Consider the following 13,171-nt stretch of genomic DNA (forward strand, 5'->3'; position numbering starts at 1 on the left):
ATGTATTAAAGGCTTTAATGGTTAGAGCTCAAAGGTTTAATTTGAGGGAATGTAAATCAACCTGATGATTAGGTACTTTTGTGAAGATCTGGGGTCCCATTGGCTGAAGTATTGTATGCTGATTTATGTGCCCGTGAGTGTGGACTAACAATTTCAGCTTGTATGGACATTTCCACTCTGGCTGCTATAGACACTGGAGAAACAGCATTTCTTGGCATGCATGGACAATTATTCCCTATTTTGGTAACTTTTCTTTGTCAGACTTTCCTGCACTGTACTGTCAACAGGTGTATTGGGATGAGGATCTGTTTTGTTCTTTCTTGGACTTCTCTTCAAATTGAAACTGCTGATCACTAAAATAACCAAAATACTTAAATTGGTGTGTTTCAGATTCATTTTATAGGACATCATACATTAAGTGTAGTGTCTGAGGAGGATGCTTGAGGACGAATGTGTGATAAATGTTATTCTTCTACTTCTTCAGGTACAGCAGAGCAGCACATAACTGAGCTCAGCTGTCTCGGCTCCCTTTCTATCAGAGTACAGTCCTGCACCAGTGAATGAGTTTTTGTTATTATCTGCGATACAGAATTATTAATGCTCACCTTTTTATCCACTGCATGGGGGAATTCATCCGTTTGCACTTCAAGCTGCATATGATAAAAACATGGAACACATTTTACATTAAAAATGAATCATAACATTTTAACTGCAACCCAGCTGAAACAGATGAGATCATGCTGTTTGAAGCAAATGTACCTGTTTGTTTTCTCTCGTCTCCAGAGAGACCGAGGGGTCATCTGTGGAAAGTTCTTCCTGTTTAGAAAAAACCCCCCAATCATCATAACTTTTAAATACTCACAACCTACAGACATTCCAGTGGATTATGTGCAGATGCAGTGGGCTGTAATGACAAACTAATTTATTCTTAATAATTAATTCAGGTAGTGGGTGTGTCATTAATCAACTCTCTCCAGCGTTTAGTGTGGGCACAGATGAGACGCTGCTATAAAAAAAAAATACATTTGATTATGAGTTTGACAGGTCTGTTAACAAGAAGGCACCCACTACGACAACGCTCCAAATCTGTAACAACCCCACGTCACCAATCATCATGTTAAATCGAAGTTCCCACAGTTCACAAATTAGTCATTCCTTGCAGCAGCAGCCCACCTCGTATTCATAGCTGTATTCTTCACCGTTATAAAACTCCTCTTCGTCTTGCTTGTCCTCCTCACTTGTCTTTAGATAAAGGAGACACGACAAGAATTACAGTAAGATACTGTTAGAGATCATAATTTATTGTGTCAATGGCTGGAAGACAACAATGCGAAGCGATTACAAAGCAACCCATTAATCAAAATGTTCAAATCTGTTATCAATATAATGAGACGCACATGGACGCTGAGACAAACGCATGCTTTTAGTTTTACTAGCCACACCATGTAGACAATAACTGGTTAATTCTGCTTGTATTATTAAAAACATGTTAGTTTATTATAAATGTTTATTATATTTTAGTACTAAAGCTGTTATTTCTACACAAATAAAGTTATGTTAATGTCATGTTAGCCATGTGTTTAAGTTTTGCAGGGTGAGATGGCTGTGTTAGTTTCTTTTCGTTTAGTTGGGGGCAAAGGCGAAGTTAAGTTTCAGGTTTAGTTCAACCCCTTCAAGGACATTTACCAGGCGTTGTCTCTGCCTCTTATGTCGTCCTTTATTTCCTTTGCCCTGGTTAAGAAGTTCACAGTCAGAGAGAAAAAAAGATAAAGGTTTCTCATGCGTCAGACGTTGATGATCAAGTATGAAACTATGAGTTGATACTGTGAGATGAGGGAGATTTTTAAGAGGGGAGTAAGACGTTAATGAATATCATATTAATGTAACACCTTTACATAAAAGATGTTTAGGAGCCCTTAGTGTTAAAGTTACCAAATGGTTTAGACCTATTTGTACAGAACCACACTGGCAGTTTTGCATGTTTCAGCTCATTGATTACAAATTAAATATACTTTACATTATTGATGACCATTTTTTGAGTCATTCCATAAATTGATTAGATTATCTAATCTTAGATTCTGACATATCCTCATGTCTCATGCACTTTAATGTTGAGCACTTTTAGTTAACCTGGAATGGTAATGTTCTATATAAATAAAATTGCCTTGCCTAGATTGATGTCCTTCCTTCCAGGCAGCCACTGATTTTGGGTCATGGCAGTATTTCTGTTTTTCAGCAGGTGCAATGTAATTAATCACAATGCAATTTCTATATGTAAGGAACAAATGCATAATGAAACATAAAAAGAGACTTTTTTGAGGTACGTAATCTTAGTGCTTCAACTCCCGGAGGTCTGTGTGTCCTTAAACAACACCTACAGACATTTTCAAAAAAGCCCCTGCTCCCATCTGCATTACCAAGCAACAATAACTTAACATTGTCAAAAAAACAAGTTTCAAGTCTCTGTAAGTTTATGTTCATACTGTAGCGGCATTAACTGAAATCAGTAAATACTTGGAAGGCAGGACGGGTGAGCTAAAACATGCAATACTAGTATGATATTTAAATAATACATTTAAGTTTAAGTTATCAACATACGATCAAGAAACATCATTATACTTGTTAAGAAAATTATCCCAGGAGTATTTTTTGTTTTATGTTGAATATATTAGATGAAACAATACTCATGCTTGTTTTTGATCAGTCAGAAGCAAAGCCGTCATTGATTAACATTAACGGTCCAGGCTTTACCTTCCCACGTTCCCTGTTCTTCTTCTTTTGTCCTGAGTTCTTCTTCAGAGACTCTTCCTGACTGAGGAGAACAGTCTCCACCACAGTTTCTGGTAACCCTGAAACAGTCTGACGTGCACATTTGAACTTTTATCGTTCTGTAATCAGCAGAACATAAATTCTACACAACACAAACTGTGTCTGACTGTGATCCCACTGAGTTCACATTTAAAAGCTGCCAGTCGTGAAGAACTCCGTTTAATTTCAAATGTTGCTGATCTTAAACCATCTCTGTATAAACAATAAAAAGATGTCTAATGTACTCAGCATGTTTTCAACAGTTTAGTAGAATTATACATTTAAACTTGGAATACTTTATTGTAAGATGTCCTTACCTCCTGGGTTGTAGTATAATTGAAAGTAGAATTGACTGCAGTCAGATTCATTTTGAGTGAAGAGGCTCCGTCACTGTCCCCATCTACTACCTCCTTCCCTCTGGATCCCTTTAACTTGGTCTCAGTCCTGTCGAGCTCCTGCTCTCCGTTCAGTGTGGTGACAGTCCATAAAGTAGGACCCTCTGCGGTTTCATTTAAAGGGTCCTTCACATGAAAAGACAGAATTAGTGGAAGTGAGAGAATATGCAGTTTTGGAGAAGCACATTAGTGACACCATACATACACAGTGGGTGTAGGAAAATAAGATTTTAAGAATCAAGAGGGAGATTTTGAGGTTACGTACGACTGACAAGGACTCTGGAAGCTGTCCATCTAAATCGGAGTCCTCAATGGTGTCCAACTCTGACAACGGCTGGCCGGAGAGGTCAAACTTCACTGAACTCTGTTCAACACAAACCAAAACAAAACAAGCCTCATTTTATTTTTCACGGCCCTTTGTTTTGGTAATGTTGTGATGTTTTGTTTAATGACATAAAGGTTACAAATGACTAAAAAAGTTGAGAAGTCTTGAAAGAATTTGATTACATATATGGACTCGCCAATTATTATAAAAACTTTTACACGCTTCTTTCCAAGAGTTTACGTACTGTGTACTCAGTGATGACGTTGGAGGTGTGAGTTTGTGTGTTTTCTTTTGTTTTCCTGGAGGTGCCGAGCACATGAAGCAGCTCCTCTATTCCATCCTGCAGCAGCCTGTCAATCAAAGCCTTCAGCAAAGGCAGCTGAGAAAAAGTTTTTATTGAGAAGGTCAAACTGGGATACAATTAGAAACTCTGTCAACCTCAAAATGTATACAATGTCATGCTCAAAGCTCACCCTTATACCGTAGGCTTCAAACATCGCTTCAATGTCCTAAAGAAGAGGAAAAACATTATTCAAGGCGCAAAATGAGAACACGTATCCCAGAGGAGGAATTACTACAGCCTGTATTCACCTTCATCTCAACAGATTTCCCAGGAGCTCCAGCATCACCCTGCGGAAACATTAAAGTAAGTGCAGTGAAAATAGTGTAATTTCCATTTCAATATATATATGTTTTTGATAACACTGGAGCACTACCTTGTCTCCTTTCAGGCCGTTTTCTCCTTTATGACCCTGCAAAAAACACAAATGAGCTACAGAGCCAATATTTGGCTAGTTTTAGTTATAGCTGAGTTTCAGTATAAACCCCATCTTACCTTCACTCCTGGTGAACCCTAAACATACAGAAACAGAGGAGCAAGACATTGGAACATGCATCTACAATGCATGACATCAAGCTTGCCATATCTGTTCGCAGATACTGGCACAACTCATTGCAACCCACAATAAAAGCACTATAGTCATCGCTGAGTGATGACTCAGATGCCGTGCAGGGTAAATATGAATTATGCCATGCTACAGCTATAATAATGTGCCATTATTCACAAGCTAAAAATATTTAGAAACATGTTGTGTATAAGAATTAAACTCACAGTAGCTCCTGGAGGACCCATTGGGATTGGAAATGCTTGTCGGATTTCGTCAATGGTGGCGCCCTGAGAACAGATCCACGTAAAAATCAGTAAAGTTTTAGCTGCCAGGCTGGTCTAGAGGGACCTGCTTAATGTTTTTCTGAATCACCAGCAAACAGAAATGAGCCACGGTGAGAATGATGATAGGTAGAACATTGAATACACCGCTAAACAATGCAGGTGATTATCTTTACCTCTGGAGTGACAAGCACCTGACTACCCGGCAACCCTGGAGGTCCTGGTTCCCCCTTACTCCCATCTTTACCCTGTGAAGGAAGACAGACGCTCTAAAGTTGCAACCTCAGTTTTCTAACAAAGATAATGTTTTTATTTATTTTTTATCTCAAAACTGCTTACATTTGCACCTGCATCTCCCTTGTCCCCCTGGAATGAGAAGAAAGTTAACAATGTGTATTCAAAATAGCTTTACAAATGTTTTAGTTGATTGCAATACATTTTAAGGACCTTTTTGCCGTCGTCTCCTTTTAGTCCTCTTTCTCCCTGTAAAAACAAAATACTTTAATTTTAATAATTGAAAATCTCAATTTTGTTAGCAAAAAAGTCACAAAAGTATATAATAATAATCCAGTTGGTATCACACAGCATTGCGCTGTAATTGCTGGATGAAAATGTTCCTCACATCTTTTGCTGGCAAGCCCCTCTTCCCATCAATGCCAGGCTTCCCCTGTAGAGCGGAGGAAATAAAACAACCACAATCTCTGGAGATATTTTTCTGATTGATTATTATGGTGGAAAAACAGAAGGCTCATGCTTATTACACACCTGACACAACAATACATGTATATTTTGTTATATTGGCTTGAATGTAGACTCCAGGACTGACTGTCACCATTAGAGACATATAAAGGATGGATAGGTAATCTTTCAGCCTCATGTGATTCAGAGTGATACTCACAGGAGTTCCTGGTAAACCAGGCATTCCAGAAATCCCAACCCGGCCTTGGTCTCCTTTATCTCCCCTCTGTTCACAGGCACACATACAAAAACAAACCTTTTATTTAGTAAGTATACTTACAGGACATCTTTTAAGGAGGATGTAAGGGGAGGGTCAACTACACTATGAAACTCTGAATCACTTTGAGACATTTGTGTTTGTCCATAGAGATCATCATAGCTTCAGTAAACAGCTGCGTTTGAGTTTCAAGCTTATGTTTATAAGCAATATCAACAGTTAAAATGAAATCATGTTTCTTCTTCAACATAAAACATGTGCATGGGTGCATGAAAATGAAAGTGCAATAAAAGAACTGAGTTAAAATGCACTCACCGGACCGGGATCTCCTTTTTGTCCCTGATCACCCTGCAATTATCATGAAACATCTTGTGAGTAAGCTCATACTGTAAACGCTCAATGCAATTCAAATAGGCAGATTTTAAAAATACAAATAAAACTGTGTGCACAATTTTGTATAACCTTCATTCCTGGTGAACCATCAAGTCCATCTCTTCCAGAACCGCCCTGCAGAGGAAACAGTTATATATTTCATCACATACACATATATAAACAAATGTAAGTCCCACTGATATAAACAGTACCACACCACAATAAAAGCAATTTAAAAGATGTATACGTACCAGAGATGATCCTGGTAATCCAGGTTTCCCCTCTGGACCCTGTGGAGAAATAAATATAATACTTAAATATATAAATGTTGGGATGATTAAAGAGATTCAAGAAAGCTTAATTATTATTGTCTCCTACAAAAGTTTGAACTCCAATAAAATGTTATGTCAGTTAAGTGATTAGAAAGATAGCAACTACAAAAATACTATACTTTTAAACTTAGAAAGTAATCCAATCAGGGCAAACTATTGTCAAGTAACCATTATTCTCATCACTGATTACTTTGCAAATTATTTTCTCAATTGTTTAGTCTATGACATTTCAAAAAGTAGCTTTGGGTAATGTCTTCAAATTTTATTTGTCCAAATCAGTCCAAATCCCAAAGGTATTCAATATTTATTACTATTATATAAAACAGAGAAAACCAGCAGATAAACACATTTGAGAAGCTGAAACCAGAGAATGTTTGGTATTTCTGCTTGAAAAATGACAATGACAATAACAATTAATTTATTATCCAAATTGTTGCAGGTAAATTTTTCTGTCAATTGACCGACCAGGTAATAGACTAATTGTTTCAGTTCTATGTTGTTTATTGCACTTCTATTGATGGTAGTCATGGTCAGCGTGCTTCTGAACCTGCAGTATATATGTTTGTGACATGTGAAGGAAGCGATAGGTTACTCACTCTTGGTCCAGGCAGACCTGTTTCTCCTCTCAAACCAGGCTGACCAGACTCTCCTTGTTCACCCTGAAGGAAAGGAAAGGAGAGAAATTTAAATTCTCTTAATGAAAAAACTGAATAAAATACAGCATGTTGCATGTTGTACTACCTTAATCACTCTGGTCAGTACGTTGTTGTCTGCAACAATCTGGTAGGACAAAATGAGAAATGCTAATTGACACACAATTTCAGCTGATTGAGAACAGACATTCATTTTCCATGGTCTTATGGGAGAGTGGTGCTTTTTTTTTTTTTTGTTATGAGCTTCGTTACAACGAGTGCCTTTGTCAAACATGGCTGAACTGATGAGAAGCTGTCAAAAATGATAATAGAGGTTTGTTTACTTGTGGTCCCGGAGGTCCAGGTTTTCCCTTTGTGGCAACAGCAGCACGATCAAAAGAAGAGCACAAGAAAACATAGTTAAAATCTAAAATGTCACACTGCTCAACACTATCCATATTTGCAACACAAAGGAAAAATAGTAGGTGCACTGAAGGGTGGCGCACACAAAAAGCCAAACTTAATTACTGAACATATCAAAATATAAATCATGAAGTCACAGGACGGCAGCAGGTTGTGAAGATGTGACATGGTGACTGACACAGAAGAATGATCAGAGGGCTTCAACCAGGAGAAACAATAAACATGCTCATCAATGAGAGAGAGATGGAGAATACAAACATACAATCTCCCCTTTGTCGCCTTTCTTCCCATCAATACCCTTCAAATAAAAAGAAAATCACAGGTTACCTTCAAACATTGCACTTTAAGCTGAAACATTCCAGTGATTTATGGGCATAACCGACACAGAGAACAAAGTAAAATAAATATTTTAAGTCTTTTTATCTTTTTATCAGAAATCAGAATCACTTGCGCACTCATAATTATTACAAGGTGTAGTCATCTTCTTTTAAAGAAATTCAAACAACTTACAAGCAGGCCAGGCTTCCCAGGGTCTCCTTTATCTCCTGGGTCCCCTGGTCGCCCTGGTAACCCAAGTGGACCCTGATCAACATTAACAAAGGGATTAAAAAGAGCATATAGCCTTGCATTGTTGTTTAGATCAACAGCCTTAAAGTGAAATAACAGTAGATACAAAATTAAATGCTGCTGTGAGCAAATATGTGTATAATTGCTGCTACTTGTTATATTATTGACATTTTAATCCATTATGTGCCAGAGTGCGCCCTTAAATCTATTGATGAGGCCCTGCTTATTGTTTTTATGACACAGATGTTGAGTAGAAAGATAATTAGTTCTTTAGTCAGACTTGCAATCACCGTACTCAGCCACACAAACATGTTTTTTAAAAGACAGCTTTTGTCTTTGTTGTTGTTTTTTGGGGTATTTTATGTATACTTATATGTGTATTATTTTTACTTTTTTATTTTTGGTTTATTTCTGCCTTAATTCTTGGAAAACACTAAAGAAATACCCTTATTCCCCTGTCACCAGGCTCTCCAGGTGGTCCTTGTTCACCCTGTGAAAGACAAAACGACGTTATCACTTGAAGTTAATAAAGTTAGTACATAACTGTGTTGATCATAAATCATCATTGAACAACCTAACCTCATAAGCAACATCGCTGACCAACAAAACAAACAAAAGCATCAAGTAAACATGCTGATTGTACCTTAGTTCCTAGGTCTCCTTTAGTTCCAGGTGCTCCCTACACACAAAGTCAACAGTAATTGTCACCAATATTACAATACAAATAAAAAGGGAACAAGCAGAGCTTTAACAGACATTCATCATATTCTATTCTCAGTCTTAGGTTTTAATTAATACTATTAGTTTTCACCTAAATAAACCCTCGTAATGAAAATGTATTTGAACTACGCTGTATTGTACAAACAACTTGTATCATTGCTGTAACAGCCATTTAGGATTTACTTACATCTTTACCTCTTAATCCTGGTTCTCCAGGATTGCCGGGTAATCCAATACTCCCTTTGTCACCTTTAAAGCCATCATGACCCTGGACAAACACATGGCTTTCAATAAAATACACAGAATCCTTTACATAATAAAAGCAGTATTAAATCAATGTCTTTTTTTGTTCATATAAAATATTGATTAGAGCAGCTATAAGCAAAATAGTCAGATTTCTTACTTACTTTTGGTCCTGGTTTTCCAGACAAACCAACATTTCCCTGTGAATGACGAAAATAATAAAACATAAATATAATAAATCAATCAATAAATCACAAGTGTTAAATGAGTGATTTCACTTTGTCAGGTGACTCACCCTTTCGCCATTTTCTCCCTTTGGTCCCCGTTGTCCTGGAATCCCAAAACCTGGACTGCCCTGTACACATGGAAACAAACCATACCCACATCTTTACATACAGTTATTCTATACCAACAGCTATTTGCTCTATTCTCATATTAGGAAATCAGAAAAATGACAAAATGTACAGTATTTCTCATTATTAACCTTTTCTCCTTTGACTCCTTGTTCACCCTTTATTCCCTGGGGACCTGTGAGGCCGACTGGACCAATGTCTCCCTGACAAAAAATGCGCACACATACACAGAATCAATCAACATGATTCTGGTCACCAGGACAAATTATCTCAACAGTTTCAAAACAAAACTCTTCACTTTAAATGGTACCCCGTGGACTGAGATTAAAGAGGTCCCATTCAACGGAGCATTCGGTCCCACTGCAAAAGCTAATGAGAGAAAATCTTAATTGTGTTTGATAAGCGGACCCAGAGGACTGAGTCTGAGTGTGCAAGAATACCCTGAACAATTAATTAACATTGTCCCGACAGAATAAAACATTAAGAGAATCACTTCTCTCTGGCTGACGGACTTATTTTAAGGTAAATTTAGGCAAACAACTAAGAGTTTAAATCTTTGGACTAATTGGGGAAAAACCTAACCAGGGAGTAACACTTTCTTCCCGCTCAACAACTTGTCAAACCCTGTAGTTGAGCTGCTGGGTGGCCAACAGATTGAGGCCACTGCAAGTTTTAATTACACAAATATTTCTCAGAGGCACAGCTTCTCTGGAGGCATGAGTAATCTTATTGGTTGAGTCAAACCTCAGTACGTGGATCCAATAAAAGAAAAATTAAACATCCAGAGCTCATAGCTGACTGGAACTGAAGCAACTTAAAAGGGCATTTTGACGGCTAAAAGCACATTTTGAATTATCACTCTTAACTAGCCAGGTTGCACAGAGCCCTGCAGGAATCACACAAAGAACTTAAATGTAATCAAAGAAGTCAAGTGAAACCAATCTTTTATGAATGAACATTGAATCTCAACTTTTAAGCCAACATGGATGAGTAATGTGAACATGTAGTACTTTTTGCTATCAACTGGGAAAACTCTCTGATGAAGATCATGTGATATGGCTTTAACATTTGCCTTATTCTCTGTTTACCTTAGTTGCAGCTAAGAATCGTGTGTAAAACAAAACCTGGGATCTTCAAGAATGTGGATGTGCTACACAGCTAAAAGATGTGCCAAAATATGGGAACCACGGAGGTGCATGCTGCCACAGAAAAATAATTTTTATAAAATATAAAATAAAATTTTTCCTGGATAAAAATAAATAAAGTTTAAAAGGCTGACTTTGGTTACTTACCCTGGCACCCTTTTTTCCAGTTGGGCCAATTATCTGTTGAGATGGGAAAAAGAAGACAGAGTGTGAGCATCAAGTGCTTATTTTTCTAGAGTTTAAATGAGTGAGTGAGTGAAAAAGTTTTCTTACACCCTTGGCAGGATCTCCAGGGGCTCCTCTTGGACCTTCATCGCCTTTTAACCCCAATGGCCCCGTCAGTCCCTGGAAAAATCAAGGTAAATAATTATTTTTTATATTATTTCTGAATTCTGTATTCGATTTTGTTACGATTGATAGGTAACACCAAGCCTCTCTGACAACAGCTGTTACTTTATATTTTGTACTAACCAACAAATCAAAACAAAATAGTGTTATTTATCAATTTACTTTCAGATATCATAAATTCTAAAATACCCTCTAAACAATACACATCACTCCAGCATTTTATTAGCGGTTATGTTCAAAACTGTTTGAATTGCAAAATGCGAAATGTATTACAAATAACAGGAAGATGGTCCTCATGACGACAGTTTCTGTGATAGTCTCTTCCAGAGGACTACACTGCTTCAAATTAAAAATCAGTGATGCTGGACAAAATGGCCCATTTGCGAAAGATATCCACTGAGGTTTGACAATTTGGCTCATGATTGTATATAATCATAACCATCTCTGATAGAGCCTAATCTTGAAAATTCATAACAAAACGGCTTCCTTATTTGTTAATTTATCAATCTAAATGTCTGTTTGGAGACATTAGAAACCAGTTATTAAACAGTGTATCTGCCTCAGGCTTTCTTTGTAATCAAAAATGAATTAGAAATTGAATTTTAATATGCTCAGGTGAGTGAGTTAAAGCAATTAGGACTATGTTTGTTTAGTGGGACATTATGACGTGTTCCAATGTGCAGTGCAATATGCAAAACAAAAATAAATAAAAAATGACATATATAATGTATATTTGTCTACTTCTATAAAATGTAATCCTCACTCACTGTGGGTCCTAGTGGTCCTATTGGTCCCATCTCTCCTCGTTCTCCCTAAAAAGACAAAAATATTAATTAAACACTGGCGTACACACATTTTTATTCCGGTGTGACGCCTGTGTTATTCAAACATCTATTAGCCTGACTGAATTAAATAGATTCTTTCACTTTATCATATGAATTATACAGCGAATATTTTAAGCCTTATGAAGAGAGAGTGGACATGTGTGTGGGATGAACTCACCTTGTCCCCTTGCTCCCCTTTGAACCCCTTCTTTCCCTGCATTTAAAAAGAAATCACTGGCTCTGAATCCTTTCATCACTGATTCTTACACAATATTCACCCTTAGTTAAATAGGTTTGATTTCATCTCATTAGACTAAGCTGGAATTCATTCTTATGCAGGAAGTCATCGATAGCTAATGAACAGGAGATAATGAGGAGGTGCATACCCGAGGTCCAATGATTCCTTGGATGCCATGCTCTCCAAGATCACCCTTAAAAGATAAATTACATAGCAAATATTATTCTAGAAACAGATTTTAACAAAAACATGTCACATTCATAGTAAACAGACTATTTCATGTTCAAATGTATTTTTCATGTTTGTTACCTTTGGGCCAACTGGTCCTGTTAAGCCAATATTTCCCTGCAAAACAATAGTTCAAACACTGAAACAAAAATGGGATTTCATACTAATGCAATCCTGTTCCCCATTAACAATCTGCCACATAAGACAATTAGCTTGTTGCTTTCATTATGCCAGATGGCTTTTTAATTTCAGAACCATGATTGAAGTTTGTATTCTACTCAAAATAAAATGATAATACTATTTTTATAATACTAATACTATATATTTATGGTTGATTTTGATGTACCTTCTCCCCCGGCTCTCCACGAGGACCCTGAATACCTTGTATGCCAATTCCTTCTTCACCCTGCAAAAATGTATCAGACCCATTACTCAGTCTTATACTCTTATATGTATTTCAAGTAGACTGGTCAAGTCGTAATTTCTTGATTAATAACACTTTTACCTTCTCTCCTTTCTGACCTGGTAAACCTGACACCCCATCGATGCCAATGGGACCAGGCAAACCTGCAATCCCCTACAGTAGTTTGCATGTGTGTGTGTATATATCAAGAGTTTGTGTGTGAGAGATAGCAAGAAAGAAACAAAGAAGAGAGAAAAACAACCTTAAAATTATGCAAATTATTTTGTTCAGCTCTGAATAAACTTTGCGTTATACAATGTCTTTTGGCACTTCCAATAATTTTATCAACCATGCGCTTACATCTTTTCCCGACTCTCCTTTGTCTCCTTTCACACCCTGCTTCCCACGTAAACCCTTTCAAAAATAATGAAAGCATTATCAGATAAAAATGAATCAAAGCATATTTCATAACTAATAACATCTGATTCGAAGGCATTAAACGTGGGCTTAATATGCAAGTAGACAAAATTTACGATGCATGATATTTAAGCTATAAATGTCATTTTCCAGTGCAACCTTTTAAAAAGACTAATAAAGGGATTCAAAGCTGCCTTCATACTTACTTTTGCTCCCGTCTCCCCAGGATCTCCCTACAAAGTAAAAACAGTAAAAACAACTCTGATCGACTATGT

General features: G+C 37.0%; 1 protein-coding gene across 1 annotated transcript in view; it reads right to left on the bottom strand.

Moving 5' to 3' along the window:
- The window catches only part of col7a1l (collagen type VII alpha 1-like), a 48,716-nt gene that overhangs the window by 14,041 nt on the left and 21,504 nt on the right, over nucleotides 1-13,171 (bottom strand). Inside the window, exons 34-75 of the mRNA XM_070928948.1 lie at nucleotides 13,103-13,129; nucleotides 12,840-12,893; nucleotides 12,582-12,653; nucleotides 12,423-12,482; nucleotides 12,158-12,193; nucleotides 11,997-12,041; nucleotides 11,789-11,824; nucleotides 11,554-11,598; nucleotides 10,712-10,783; nucleotides 10,586-10,618; nucleotides 9,425-9,496; nucleotides 9,236-9,295; nucleotides 9,105-9,140; nucleotides 8,885-8,965; nucleotides 8,621-8,656; nucleotides 8,423-8,467; nucleotides 7,921-7,992; nucleotides 7,673-7,708; nucleotides 7,332-7,358; nucleotides 7,097-7,135; nucleotides 6,952-7,014; nucleotides 6,275-6,313; nucleotides 6,114-6,158; nucleotides 5,967-5,999; nucleotides 5,595-5,660; nucleotides 5,319-5,363; nucleotides 5,144-5,179; nucleotides 5,036-5,062; nucleotides 4,873-4,944; nucleotides 4,640-4,702; nucleotides 4,364-4,381; nucleotides 4,245-4,280; nucleotides 4,120-4,158; nucleotides 4,002-4,037; nucleotides 3,773-3,907; nucleotides 3,469-3,567; nucleotides 3,126-3,329; nucleotides 2,752-2,859; nucleotides 1,687-1,731; nucleotides 1,174-1,242; nucleotides 760-816; nucleotides 606-650 (exon numbers count right to left, since the gene is read on the bottom strand). Of these exons, the coding sequence (XP_070785049.1) occupies nucleotides 606-650; nucleotides 760-816; nucleotides 1,174-1,242; nucleotides 1,687-1,731; nucleotides 2,752-2,859; nucleotides 3,126-3,329; nucleotides 3,469-3,567; nucleotides 3,773-3,907; nucleotides 4,002-4,037; nucleotides 4,120-4,158; nucleotides 4,245-4,280; nucleotides 4,364-4,381; nucleotides 4,640-4,702; nucleotides 4,873-4,944; nucleotides 5,036-5,062; nucleotides 5,144-5,179; nucleotides 5,319-5,363; nucleotides 5,595-5,660; nucleotides 5,967-5,999; nucleotides 6,114-6,158; nucleotides 6,275-6,313; nucleotides 6,952-7,014; nucleotides 7,097-7,135; nucleotides 7,332-7,358; nucleotides 7,673-7,708; nucleotides 7,921-7,992; nucleotides 8,423-8,467; nucleotides 8,621-8,656; nucleotides 8,885-8,965; nucleotides 9,105-9,140; nucleotides 9,236-9,295; nucleotides 9,425-9,496; nucleotides 10,586-10,618; nucleotides 10,712-10,783; nucleotides 11,554-11,598; nucleotides 11,789-11,824; nucleotides 11,997-12,041; nucleotides 12,158-12,193; nucleotides 12,423-12,482; nucleotides 12,582-12,653; nucleotides 12,840-12,893; nucleotides 13,103-13,129 (2,364 nt within the window). The remainder of the gene's footprint in view (nucleotides 1-605; nucleotides 651-759; nucleotides 817-1,173; nucleotides 1,243-1,686; nucleotides 1,732-2,751; nucleotides 2,860-3,125; nucleotides 3,330-3,468; nucleotides 3,568-3,772; nucleotides 3,908-4,001; nucleotides 4,038-4,119; nucleotides 4,159-4,244; nucleotides 4,281-4,363; nucleotides 4,382-4,639; nucleotides 4,703-4,872; nucleotides 4,945-5,035; nucleotides 5,063-5,143; nucleotides 5,180-5,318; nucleotides 5,364-5,594; nucleotides 5,661-5,966; nucleotides 6,000-6,113; nucleotides 6,159-6,274; nucleotides 6,314-6,951; nucleotides 7,015-7,096; nucleotides 7,136-7,331; nucleotides 7,359-7,672; nucleotides 7,709-7,920; nucleotides 7,993-8,422; nucleotides 8,468-8,620; nucleotides 8,657-8,884; nucleotides 8,966-9,104; nucleotides 9,141-9,235; nucleotides 9,296-9,424; nucleotides 9,497-10,585; nucleotides 10,619-10,711; nucleotides 10,784-11,553; nucleotides 11,599-11,788; nucleotides 11,825-11,996; nucleotides 12,042-12,157; nucleotides 12,194-12,422; nucleotides 12,483-12,581; nucleotides 12,654-12,839; nucleotides 12,894-13,102; nucleotides 13,130-13,171) is intronic.

This window comes from Enoplosus armatus, chromosome 22 (genome assembly GCF_043641665.1).
Source record: "Enoplosus armatus isolate fEnoArm2 chromosome 22, fEnoArm2.hap1, whole genome shotgun sequence".
Lineage (NCBI taxonomy): Eukaryota > Metazoa > Chordata > Actinopteri > Centrarchiformes > Enoplosidae > Enoplosus > Enoplosus armatus.